Source organism: Corapipo altera, unplaced genomic scaffold, assembly GCF_003945725.1.
Source record: "Corapipo altera isolate COAL_440 unplaced genomic scaffold, ASM394572v1 79, whole genome shotgun sequence".
NCBI lineage: Eukaryota > Metazoa > Chordata > Aves > Passeriformes > Pipridae > Corapipo > Corapipo altera.
The window spans coordinates 3,571,302-3,584,810 of record NW_020884927.1 but is presented as its reverse complement, the minus strand read 5'-3'; the positions used below and the strand labels follow the sequence as shown (position 1 = coordinate 3,584,810).

At 47.4% G+C, this 13,509-nt stretch overlaps 1 protein-coding gene across 7 annotated transcripts in view; it reads right to left on the bottom strand.

Moving 5' to 3' along the window:
* The window catches only part of PACS2 (phosphofurin acidic cluster sorting protein 2), a 72,792-nt gene that overhangs the window by 39,212 nt on the left and 20,071 nt on the right, over positions 1-13,509 (bottom strand). For all 7 annotated transcript variants that reach the window (XM_027658362.1, XM_027658364.1, XM_027658363.1 and 4 more), the window contains exons 2-4: positions 5,837-5,924; positions 2,545-2,634; positions 34-159 (exon numbers count right to left, since the gene is read on the bottom strand). In XM_027658362.1, coding sequence (XP_027514163.1) covers positions 34-159; positions 2,545-2,634; positions 5,837-5,924 — 304 coding nt within the window. The remainder of the gene's footprint in view (positions 1-33; positions 160-2,544; positions 2,635-5,836; positions 5,925-13,509) is intronic.

Here is a 13,509-nt window from a genome sequence, read left to right as displayed (position 1 = left end):
GTGTAAACAGAGACCATGTCAAGTGCAGCTCACCTCAGCCATGTTGATAGACCCCACAGCCAGAGTCTTGTAGCCTAAAATGGTTCGGTTCTTGTACCTCTTCCGCCGCTGCAGCATGATCTGAAGCTTGTTGCCTTCTCTCTTCAAGAAGTGAGGGTACTGCAGTGGGGAAACAATGGAAAAGTTCATTACTTTTCTTGACAGTATCTCCCAAGCTACCTGCTCCACAAGTAACTTCCACTCCCAGGGATGAATTCCAGGGCTTTTAGAAGCACCTACGTCAAACTCACACTCAGTGGACAATCCTTCATTATCCCACAGAAGACTTCAGCTCTGCCCAAACAGCTCAGCCAAAGCACATCAAAAACACAGTCCAGGGCCACAGAGGAACTGTTCAATTTGAGAAGGGCTGAACCCAAGCCTGGTTTCAGGGAGACAAGTAGCCTTCAGGAGACACTTTTCCCAACAGCTAAATGGAGGCTGCCCAGAACTGGAGCCTCAGAGGTGCCTCCTGGAGCACAGGCTGCCCTGCAAACAGTGGACAAACAGGACATTCCCAAGCGAAGGCCGCTTCCATCGCAGGCAAGACCTACTTTTTCTTTTTTCTTGGAACATTTTGTAAATAATTTCCTGCCCATCAAAACACTTGACAAATACAAATACCAAATGCCACCAGAAACCCCTCAGATAATAATTTGCAGTCCAGAGCAAGCCTGACTGCTCTGCAGGGAGCTGGGAGCAGTGGCCACACAAACAAGAAGAATACTAATTAGCTGAACGCTCTGTAAGGGCAGGATCTACTGCTCATTGCCCAAGGAAGCAACCCTGCAGAGGAGAGGAACAGCACTCCCCATAATTAAAAGACAACCTCAAAACACACAGTGCCTGTGACTTTACAGATGTGCAACATCCCTAAACAAGGATGGAAGAAAGTTATTAGAGGGAAGTGGCAAGAGGGGCTCAAAAAGTCAGAGGCAAGGCATAAGGTTTGAAGAGTTGACAGTGCCATATGAAGATAGTGGCTGCAGCAAGACACCAAAACCTTCTTCGTCTGTGACACCCCCATGCTTTTACTTTGTGGCTCATCCCACCACCACTTTCAAATATATCCCAGGCACTAAATTCAGACTGTAACTGAATTAAGCTGCAGTTGTTAGCTAGGAGCAGCTTCCAGCTGTTGTTCAACTAAGTAACAATAAAAGTTGTCATAAAAATCCTGCTATCCTAGAATGCTTCCCAAGCCTTACTGCATCCAAGGCAACCAATCCTTCATGCAGTCAGTCAGAGATCAGCAGCACATCTCTGCTTTAAGCTCACTCACCTCTTCTAAGCCTCAGTGTCACGGACATCACTCTCTCCTATTCTGGCTCAATTCCCAGCCCCGTCAGGGGAAACAGAGTTAAAGGCAGTGCTCTGCATCCTGCTGCAGCACTGCTCTGAGACCCAGAAAAAACTCCAACTGTATTCCCAATTAATTCCAAAAAGATCTGCAGACTCGCTCCTTGCTGACACAGGACTGGCAAAGGAAGACCTGGCTCATCTTACAGCTCTGCTCCCAACCATGGGAAACCTGCAGCCGCAGGACCCAGGTGTGCGTATTCCTGGCATGTAGCTCGGTTATTCCTGCTCACAAAAGAGGGAATGCAGTTAACCCAGTCTGAGCTGCATCAGGACAGAACCAGAAGCATGAACCATCTGTGTATCTGCTTGGGTAGCTGCAGGGTTATCATCCATCTGCAACAAAATCTTACCTGCTTCAGGTCTGCACAGGTCTGAGTAACAACCAGACTCACATCATCGCTTCAACCTCTCTCCTTACCAGACCAAACTCCTGAAGTTGATCTAACCAACAGTCCCAGAACACAGATAATCGAGATTCTACATATTAATGCTTCTGAGTGTCTGTCTGGCTCTGCTGTGTTCAGGATCTTCTCTCACTTGCAGCAAGCCAGCCTCTACTTACCCAACTTTCCTGTTCAGGAGGTAGCACCAGGGCAGCAGCACACTCTGAGGAAAAGAGGAACTAATGAAATGCAGTGGCTCCAGCTCACAGCTATTTCTGTGACTCTAGAGCCAGCAGTAACTATAAGCACACTGCTCCTGCCTCCACAAATGGTGCCTCCTTTGGTAACTCCAAATCAGAAGTTCCCCTGATTCATTCCTACTACTGCCTTCTGTCAGACTGGTACTCCATGTCACCCCCACGGCTGCCATCCTCCAGTGCCTACTCATAAAGCAAGCAAAAAAGGCAAAAAAAGAGCCATCCTGTTTTGTTCCAGTTCCTGTTACGGACATTCCTGTCCATAACTTGAAGAGGACAGTCTTCATGTTCCTCTTCCTTCATGGTTATCCTGGGCTCCAAAACCAGGATGCACACCAAGGAAGGTCCCCTAATACTGTGAACTAGCACCCAGCTTCAGGCCCTCAATGCTGAGAGGCAATTCAAACAAGTTTGTGTTGTTGCACGTGAGAACATGCTGAGGATCTTCACCTCAGACCCACAACACATCCCTGCTCACTGCAAGCACAGACGTCCCGCCCTACCTGCAGGGAGAAGGTCAGTGCAAGCTCTGTCTCCACATGTCCACTCGGGGGCAATACAATCTCGTGAGACCGCAGGATGCGCTTGGAGCCCTGTACGGAAACAAAGTCCCTCGGGTGAATTCCCCAGAAGCCAGCCCTCATATCCCACTCCAGTCCTATTTACTGCAAACCAGGAAACGTTGTCAGGGACTACCACAGAGAAGCGAACGGATGGGTCTGCCCTTGCACTTCTGTGAAATATTAATGAGACAGATATTTGACTAATAAAGATTTGGGCATATTTACTGTCCCTAACTGCAACAATGCAGCTTTTGTTCTGTCAAACCCCACCACTGAAAAGCTGTGAGTCAACTCCCACCCCTCCAGTTGAAGTCTCATATTTTCACTTCAGCCAATAGGTACAAGGCTCATCTCCTGGGTCTGGATGCTGCAGCATTATGCTTAAATCCCCAGTGTTAACCACGACAGACTGAGTTTTTCTGTTTGTGCACACACCCCTCCCTGGGGAAAGCGGAGATTTTAACCTGTTTAAACAACTGCAAGTAGCTGGGGACATAAAAGAAAAAAAAAATCCACTAAGCATCTCAGTGGAGTCTGGAGACCTAATGTATCACAGGGCAACTCCAAATCAGCCCTGTATGTGGGCTGCCATATATTAACAGAGTTACTGGGCTATTTACTGTGTGAGCGTTTCATCTCAGGGAATGTTTGAGGGAAAATTAGCAGGAAAACATGACAGACTGCTGCCTAGCAAACCCTTTTGCATTGTTCAAACACAGTGGCAAGTTTCAGAGGTCTCTGGCTCAATGTTCTGCTGAGGCTGCAGATCTGGCTTTGTCCAGACAGGCTGATCTCCCAGAAGCACAGAACTGTAGCTCTCAAAAAAGCAGCATCTGGGAAATCAGAGACAGACTGGGGGGTCAAACACCTCCAAGCTACATCCAAAGGGAAATGTGGTCTGCTCATATCAGCCTCAAATAGCATCATGAGATGAGACAGCAACGGAGATTCGTTTACATCCCTTCTTCCCCAAACGCATCGCTCAGGCAGCCAGAGCAAATGCTGTGATCTGCAGTGGTGCCTCAGCTCCTGCACAGCACCAGCTCCTCCGTGGAAAAGCTGAGGTGCCTGAGCTCCAGCAGATCAGAGGACAGACAGCAGAGCAGAGTGAGGGACCGAAGGGCTGTCCCCAGGCCAAGCAGCACATGTGAAAGCAAAGCACAGCGAGCCTGGCCGCTGGCAACAGTGGCAGCTGCTCCATCTGTGCAAAGCTCCTAATAGCAGCAATCTTGCTTTACTGGTTATGCAACCTGAAATCTAATGAAAGACCAAATATAGTTGCTTTTAAAAGACCGCAGCAGATAAACAGAGCAACAGCTTGGGAAATACAGTTGACAACTCTTTGAACATCACTGTTCAGGAGGCTGCAAGGAGACACGGGAAATGTAGGTAAGATGCTCTCATTAGGTCTGAATTCAGTCATCCTCTCTGGAAGGACTCCGGTGTCTGACACCTCTCGTGCAATTCCCCACACAAAGGCAGTGAGTCATTTGACAGAGATCATATAGTTGATGATCCAGTATCACCAGGTTCAAACAATAGCCATGTCAGAAACCTGAGTGCTGGCAAATGAAGCATCCCTGAAAGAGCTTGTCAGCATCATAACCTGCAAGCTATAAAGGGACTTTTAATAGCAGGGCTTCAAACCTACCTATGTCTGACAGCTGCACTGCTACTGACATCACATCCCAAAGAAATACAGGTGCGGTCCCCCACAAGGGACATCCAAGGTGAGGCACTCTCTGGACATTCCAGCCACTGTCACCTCTAGGTCAAATGGAAAGGGCAAAATAAGGATATCCTGGTGATGTGAGCTGCAGCCTAGGTCTTGGCAGATACACATCCTGAACAGGGCAAGTCCTTCTGCTTTCCAGTTCCTCAGGGATCTGCCCTGGTGTGGAGAGGACTGCTCAGGTTTCAGCATCTGAATTACTGCAGCCAGGCAGGTCACAACACATACCCCAAAAGCCCCATGTGTTAAAACTCCCTCTGGACTTGCAGGTCTGGGGCAAGCTTTCACCCACAGAAAGTGCAAGCAATCAGCATTAACCTGGACAAGAAAAGAAGGTTTTGCTCCAGTAAAAGATACTGAATTCTCCAACCCACATCTGACATGCTCTGGGTGTAGATCATTCACTGACAAGACTCAGGTCCTTAGAGTGATGCATTCACCATCTAGGAGCACAAACATATGGAAAGCTTTCAGCCTTGACAAGCAGTATCTGTCAGCCTGGAAACCCACAGCGGTGCTTCTTCCAACGTTCCTGCAAATCTAGGTGCGTGAAGCAATTCCCTGCCTTTCTGCTCACTGCATGGGTGCATGAACCTCCTCCAACACAGAGGGGTACATTTTTACCCCAGCTGGATAACTCACGGAGATGAGAGATACCAATTAAATCCTCAGCTGCGTGTTTTTGTCCCACAGATTTTCACCTTCCAAGCTAGATTTTGTGTGCTTTGACACAACCAGATCTCTGCAGGGGTTTGCCTAGGTTTTTATTTGAAAAGCAGCAGCTTTTCCAGCATGGTTAATGGTATTTTTCTACTTATAGGACTGCTAGGCTTTTACTCGTTAAGCACTTTAGCATTTGCAGTGGTGGGAGCACGTGAGCCGAGCTGATGCTGTGACGCACGGTGGAACCGAGTCCCCTTCCTTCCCAGCCTGCCTCCAGGCAGTGTGACCTACATGAAGGCACCTAATTAAATGGCACAAACGTATGCTGTAAAGTGGGTTATTTACCTAGGATGACAGCTGTATTTCAGGGAAACAAATTAACATGTACAGGCAGCCTACAAATCCACTGACAAGGACCTGGCTACGGACTCAACAGCAGAGCTGCCCACCAGCAAAGGAAGGCCCACACTCCAGACCCCCCAAACCAGGACTAAGTTACCACAATGTTCATCCCCAAAGTGAGTACGGTAAATATAGAACCAGGCTTGGATTTAATGCCAGCTCAGGAAGAAGAGGAGAAGCATATGAACTGTGAAGAGCATTTTTACATGGAAATAATCTCATGCTGAGCCATCAGTGAACAATATTCTTTGCTTACAACAGTGAAACGTGGTAGGGGGAAGGGTCAGAAGAGACTGCACTCATCCAGAATGCCCTGACAGACTTGGGAAGAAGTTTGTGGCCGCAATGGATCTTATGTGGAGGGGAAGCTCAGTTTGGGCATCTGCCAGTATTTTTAATCAAACAACACAATTCTTAGAACTGAGCAGCAATTACCTGCATTTTGACAGCAATGACCCCAGAAATAAGCTCCTTATCCAATTCCTTTAAGACTACCAGTTTCTTTAAAGTCAAGCTGCACAACCTGCAAACAGGAACAGAAAAGAAAGTTACAATCATGCCTGAAAAAGGAAAAGCTCTGAACAGCTTTTACATACAGCATTATCCCAGTTTGAGGGTGAACAGGCTCTGGACACAAGCCACGCACTTATACAGACAAAGACAAAAGAAATATATGAGGCTTCTCTGGTTTCTCAGACTGAATTTCTCCAACTTTTCATAAATACATCTCTGATACAGACCCATGGCCACATGAGAGCACCACATAGCACTGACTTCCACAGATCACAGCCTGGGAACTCTTGCCCCAGTCAGACCAAAAACTTCAGGGTCAGAGGAATTAAATTCCAGCAACATAAAAGCATTGGGTCAGTCTAATTTTCAACTCATCTACAAAGCTCCTCTAGATTGTTGGCTTTTTCAGTTTCAGACTCCTGGCTCCCAAAGATCTTGCTCCCACCTCCTGTCAACCCAGGAATTCTCCTTCTCATCCTGAAACAGAAGTGTAAGCAGCTCAGGCATCTCTAATGGGAAAGGGGGAAAAAAGGAGAAAAAGAAGAAGAGGACTCAAGTGGTGCCCTCTGGCCCTGGTGTTCACATGGCATGCATATGCAAGTAAATCACATTCTTTACCCAGGCAATGCTACATTGTTCTCATTAAAGCTGTTTGCACTTCCAGTGCAGGGAGTTTGAGAGCAAATGAAGTTCGGGATTTGGTGCAGCCGAGTTAAGGCTCTGAGGTAAAGGGATCACTGTATTGGCACTGCCACAATTTCACACAAGTTACCACCAGCTGGGAGAACTCAGAAGGCATACCCATTAATAAACTTCAGGGAAAGATAAACCTGAAGCAAAGGCAGCTCAGTTTGAGGAGAGCAGAGGCCAGAGAAAGTTGCTGGGTGGGCTTTAGTGACTAGACATCATCTGTCACACTGGCCAGGAGCCAGTATGTCTGGTCTTTGTGTGTCCAGTTCCTACTCCACGGCATGGGCATCTTTGGCCTCCGACATGCAAATATTAGCAGGCTTCAGCATGACTCCTGAAATCCACTGCAGAGCTCTTTCTCCCACATCAAGAGTAACATGAGGGGTGTTCATTAAAGGCTGAAGTCCAGCAGTAGATGGGAAAGGAAGAGGACCTTATGCTGGATTTAGGTGCATGACCAAGAAGCACAAGTGCTATTGACTGAAGCCTGCACTTGAACTACAGGACTCCACACTGGTGCCAGGATACCAACAAGTCAGTACTGCCAAGGGTGACTTGAACCTCCACCACCTTCTCACCACAGTGGGAAGCTGAAACATTGCTTTGCTGCAATGCCTCAAGGTTGACATGATCAGCCTGGGTGCAAAACTCCAGGGGAGATGTAGCTAAAGGCTCTTCCCGACAGAAGCTGTGGTAGATGTTGAAGCAAGTGCCGCTTGTCTCATCCAGAAACACTCTCGGCTTCGCCTGAACTCTGGAACACTGCTAGCAACAGGGCAGAGCCAGTCTGAGCTCTTACGGGCTGCAGTCAAACACCTCTCCAAGCACATCCTTGCCAGCCTCTTTTCCACCCCAGCCCATGCCATCTGCTATCCCCGCTCATTTGTAAAGTACTGGTTCTTGCTATCAGCCCCCTAAAACCAAGAGAAAGAGATCTACAAGTTCTCTTTGCAGAATTTTGCATCAGAAGACAGCAAAGACAGAGATGCTGCAGAAATTACAAGGGAGGTGGGAAAACTGGGCCTGCCTGGGCCTCTGTCCCCCTCTGTCACACCCCCAGCAGCTGTGTGCAGTGACACTGAGACAAATGTGTTGGAGATGGCATTGGGTGCTAGAGGAGGGCCGGCAGAAGAGGGCAGGACAACTGCAGCTGGGCTGGGCTGGCGGAGGGGAACCAAGCGCCCTTTCCCCACGGCCGGAGCCTCCCCCGAGCGAAGCAGGAGAGACCAGCATGTTCAACTGCAAACCCAAGCGTCCATGGGCACTGGAAATCTGGGAAAGATGAAACTGCATCCTTCAACCTGGAGCACAGGAGAGGGTGCTCTTCATCCTGAACAGAACGGCAAGCACAGGCACACGTGGCTGCTGCCATGGACCAGCCAGGCCAGGATCTGGAGGAAGGAGGCTGTGAAGCCGTTTGTTTTCTTTGTAATGCTGTAGCTGGAGGACAATTGCGCTCAGCTTGCCAAAACCCACAGAGACTGGGCCAGTCAGGTGCTGAGAGCAGAGGTAGGACAACACACTGGCATTGTCTCAGCTGACGGACAAGGAACAAAGGCCTTTTCTCTCCAGCCCCAAGCCCAGAATGGAAAAGGTACGGGAAGAAACAATGATGTTCTCAGCACACACAGCAGAGCACAAGGAGGGCGTTCTGTTCTCCACTGGGCATTCCTTCAATTCATCATTTATGAGCTTTGATCAAGCCCTGCGGAGCACTTGCTGCTTGGGAAAAAAAAAAAAAAGATCAGAAAAACAAAAGCAGTTAAAAAAGACATGGGACACATCTGCTTTCTTTATCCCCCATGGCTGGGCTGCTGGTACTAAAAGGCACTTCACACAAAAAAACAATGAAATGTTTATCCTCTCCATCAGCGGGGGTGTGTGGGGGGATGGATAAAAATCAGAGTTTAAATCCCATCAAATCACTTTTACCCTCAACATACTCATTGTTTCAGGTCAGCTTACAAATGAAAGCAACCTTCAGAATATGTGGCAGAAAGGGGCCATATCCTACTCAAATCATCACAAAAAGGTATATACCAAGTGTGTCAACTGCATCCAGAGCCAGTGTGGTGTCCCTGCCATCAGCACAAGGATCCTGAACTACTCACACGCACAGGCACAGCAAGGATTCATATCATAACCGCCTCTGATAATGGTGGCACCTCCTTACATAGACTTATCTTTTGCCTTGGTTTTGCTGTAAGTCCATCAAGTCTTAGGGATCAGGAAAGGGACCAATCTCAAAACCACTTCTATCAACAAGCCTGTTGAGGTTAGATGCTGGTAAGAAAAACATGACAGACACAAGTGGATGTGCAAAGATCCACCTGGTTACATTCGGAATAAAGCTACATTCAAAAGTTTTTAATATACATAGACATTCTCTGTGAACACAGAAAATAACCTATCATACACACACAAGGGAACTGAGGAAGCCTCAAGTCTGGATCTGAAAGAGCCTATAGTATTTTGAAAGCCTGCGACTGCAATACAGGAGGTGCAGAGAAACTTTCTTTGCATGTTTGTTTCAGCAGTGACCTACAGTTGCATGGGGGCAGTTAGCTAGCAAAAGCACAGAGTTAGCTGAAGCAGTGTTAAATAAGGGCAGTGGAAATCTGAGAGTCAATATTTCCATCCTTATTTGAAGGTTCATAGTAGATCTCCCTGCTAGGAGCACAGCTGGGTCCCACACAGCAGCAGGCACTGCCTGCTGAGGAGCTGTGTCCCCTCTGGTTGCTCACGTGCCCCTCGTGGCAAGCAGGCACAAGTTACTTGCCTGACCCCATTCTCAGGTTAACAAATCATGCCTAATGCATTCTGCAATAGAACTCCATCTTTTTACATCACTGCTGCAAGAACACAGTTTTCAAGAGGAAACCTGGACCTGACCCAACGGTTTCAACTCGCCTCACTAATGTAAGTCGTGCCGAGCAGCTTCATCATGAGCTCTTTGCTTAAGGAGGCAGCTATCTGCAAAAACATCACATTTGGTAACAGAGATTCAGCAAACGTGTCCAGAACAACAAATAAAGTGTCACATTCTTTACTCACTGGATGTTTTGCTTTTGCATCCCTCTGCGTAGGAAAATCAGAAAATAAACCCCCTCCAAGAAAGAGTCTGCCTCGCTGAATTAAATGCCTGTTTCTCCACAGGGAGCACAGTAATTGCAGCAAGACCTCGCTCACGCAGAGACAGTCGAATCAACAGGAAGGAAAAAGTAAAAATTAAAGACCTGAATTTTAATTAAACCCCGTAGAAGTAGAGAATAATAACAGGATGCATCCATAGCTATAGGGGACTCCAAGTGCAAGATGGGAGCTGGGGCAGGAAGACTAATACACAGAAATCTTTTGTCCAAGTTAAAAGCTGTGAAGATATTGTCCCCAGAGAAAGTGTTTCATGCCAAGAGTGCTCTCCTCCGAGGTCTGAAAACCTCGATCAGCCGATGGCTATAAGGAAGAATTGGTTTCCGTTTGGCCACAGAACAGTTTCACCTCATCCAAGTTATTTTCAGCATTTCAGGACTAGCCTCGTGCTTTCAACATCAACTTTGAGTGTTTTGCTCTGAGCTGACATTTTACACCCAAGTCAGTCCCCCCGAAAAAAATCATGAGCCACTCGAAGGAGAAATGGAGGGAGACACCCGCCTACACATGCACTGGCCCAGACAAACAGAGCCATTCTGCACACAACTGTGGGGGCGTCTGTGCAGGAGAGGCCGGAGTGAAGAGCCCTGCACAGCAATTTTCGAAGACAGCTGTTTCAGCAAGGTATGAATGTATGCAGTGCACAAACAGCCAACTGCATAAGTTTCTTGTGCCTGCTCCACACATGCCCAGGAAGAGAAGAACAACACATGGATGAACCTGTTGTTGCACTTACATGCTAAAGGCAAGGTTTTGTTCTGGCTTAGGAGTTAGTTTTGGGACAAAGCAGGGGAGAAGTGCTGTCCTCTGATGCAAGAGTGGGGCCTCTGGGCAAGGTCAGCAGCGGTAGGAGCTGCTGAAAGGTAGAAAGATGCTTCTTCACTTTCCAAAGCTTGATGTGCTAGTTTCATCAGTGATCTAATCTTGGTCCCATTCTCAGGGAAGCTCCAAGGCAAAATGAAATTAAGAGAGGAGGCAGAGGTCAAGCAACCCAATTTATGTCATGTCAGAAACATAACCTGAGCAACCTGCAAAGAAACCCAATAGTCCTTCGTTCACACTTTGCACCAAGCTAACCTTTAGTCAGCTGTTCTAGCTACAGATCCATTCAAGTAAGGTTTAACCAGCCAAGAAACAATTGCAGAGCCAGTATTTCCATTGTTCTTTTTCTCAAGGATCTTGAAATCCTCTTCCCAGCATTAATACAGAGAATTAAGCTCTAAAGACTCTAGAGACTAAGATCCATAGAAATGCTGTAGCAAGCAGGTCTTGTTCAGACAGGTAAGAGGATGGCAGCTTATTTTATGCAACAGGCTCTACCCTGGACCTCAGAAGGACACACATGTACAGCCAGACACTATCCTTTTATAGGTGAAATACTGTCCTGTTCACTTCAAATATATTAAAAATATGCCTGTTCTAAACTGAGTATACAAAAGGGGTGGGTGTGTTAAAGTTTTGCAGATCAGTGTAATTTTTACAAGATCCTAGAACTCTGTATGGGCACATTTTCTACTTGAATTTAATATGACTAAGCAGTAAAGCGCATCCAAGCTTACATACTCCAATCCAGCATATCATCTTGAAAATGCTGAGAGATGTCGACCTTCATTAGGGCAAGACATTGCTGGTTGGCTCCAGGGGACTCATCAAGGTCATAAAGAGATCAGGATTCCTGCAAGCCAAACAATCCAGCTCACAAAACAGAGTTTACATATTCTGTTGGCACTTCTCATTTGTTAGTGCTTCAGTAGACTGGGAAGGAAAGGGCACTACTGAGACACAGCCATGCTGGTGAAACCCACAGTGGTTCAAGCTGCATCTCCACAGTTTCACATACTCTTCAGGCAGCCAAGCAAAATTTCTTGTGAGCTGGCAGCTGTGTCACACCATGTTCTGACAAACTGACTGAGATGTGATATATTCCAAGTCACGCTACCAGGAAATCAGCATGTCTGTCACCAACTGCTCACCTCCAGATACATGCTCTGAACTGTGCTACCGAGAAACAGCAGCTTCTTCTCCCTTTAAGAAGTCGTCTCAGCAAGAGCAGAAGCAGCTCTCAGCACATCTGTTGGCCTCAGTCAGATTTCAGTTCCTACACACACACAATACATTCGGCTTCTCACTCTTCATTTTTATGGTTTCAAACCCCTTTACAGGGTCACTTAGAGAAGGAAAAAAACCCAACCAGCCACAAAGCAGGGACCAGGTTTGTTTCTCAGACATGCAATGGAGTGTAAAGGAGTCAGGCAAACTCACCTATGTATTCACACTATGCTGCCTGCAAAACCAAGCATAGGTCTAAGTGTAGTTAAATACACCTCTCCTGGCTTGCCTCCTCCAAACCCTGCATCCTAAACAACAGGACTGCATGGCAACCTGATAACAAAGTGAGCACCAACGAAAGCACCTATGGTACTGGTGAACTAAATTTGATCAATATTGTTAAAGCTTTGAGGCAGTAGGAAGGTGCTTTATTAGCTTTAAAGACTAAGGTCAGCAAATAATGAAAAGCTGATTCATAGTTAAGGCTCCTTTGACAGACATCAAGATTACACTTTCTATATTACAGAAGACACAAACACACCTGATATTTGTTGTACTGATTTAGTAATAGCTGCAGTAGCCAGAGGCACCACCACCAAGAAATGAGATGGAGACAGACCAGGCATAATCACATCCATCTGACCAAAAGTCAGTGGTTAGCTATGGGTCTAACAAGCTTGCAGAGATATCCATGGACTGCAGTACAGCCCAGAAACCCTTAAAATGCTGAAATGCCCATTTGAACAGCTAATGACCACAGTCAAAACACCTCCTCAGGGAGGGAAAGCCTTTAGGATATGGGCTGGTCAACCATTTCAGTAGCTAAGGCTGCAACTCTCAGCTAGCCAGCAACAAGGCAAAGGCACAACACACTCTAAACTGTTAGCCAGCCAGGGTGGAAGGCAGCTCCCACCACATGCCTCACACGTTGGTGCAAAAGCACATACACAAATGAGCAAGTGAATCATGCCCCAAACCAAAAGGAGACTGAGAGGAAGAATGCAAAAAATAAGTCAAGGGGTGGGGGATGAAGAGGGGAGACCTTCACAGCTGGAACAAATCCAACAGCCCTCTACTCTCTGGCTCACCCCTCCCTTGCATGCCGCCTTCCTTATGCAATCTGCCTTCTTGCTGGCCTCCTGCTCCAGACAGCCGTGCCTGTCACACAGCAGCCTGGTCACCCGGATCGACTATTCCAGGCATGCTACAGGAACACTCCCTGCCTGCCAGGAGCCAGTCCCATCTGCCCCTGAACCCCGTGGGACTAGCAGGAGCTGCCCGAAGTCACCAGCTGATGAGAAGGACCATCACAGCTAAAGGCTTCCTGATAAGTCCAATTTGCCTCAGGGCACGAAGCAGCACATCCATCCTTGTCTGTACCAGCATCCCCCTCCCAAGCTGACAGTGCTGCAGCCACCTGCAACAACAAAGCCAGCACCCAGTCTTCTAGCACACACCCGAGGAAATCCTGGCAGTGGTAGCCAGCTCTGTTACAGGCACCTGTCAGTGAGACAAAAGGGTTAAAGAAAGTGCCTCAAGGCACATGTTTTCTCCAGCATGTGCCTTATCCAGATAACCCTCACTCTATTCCCTGTCCTCTCCTCCACCACATCTATGCCTCAACCCTGAGCCCAGCATCCCCAAACACAGTGGCAGCAGAATCAGGTTGGGAGCTGTAACATCTCCACAGCAACTGGGGATGTCAC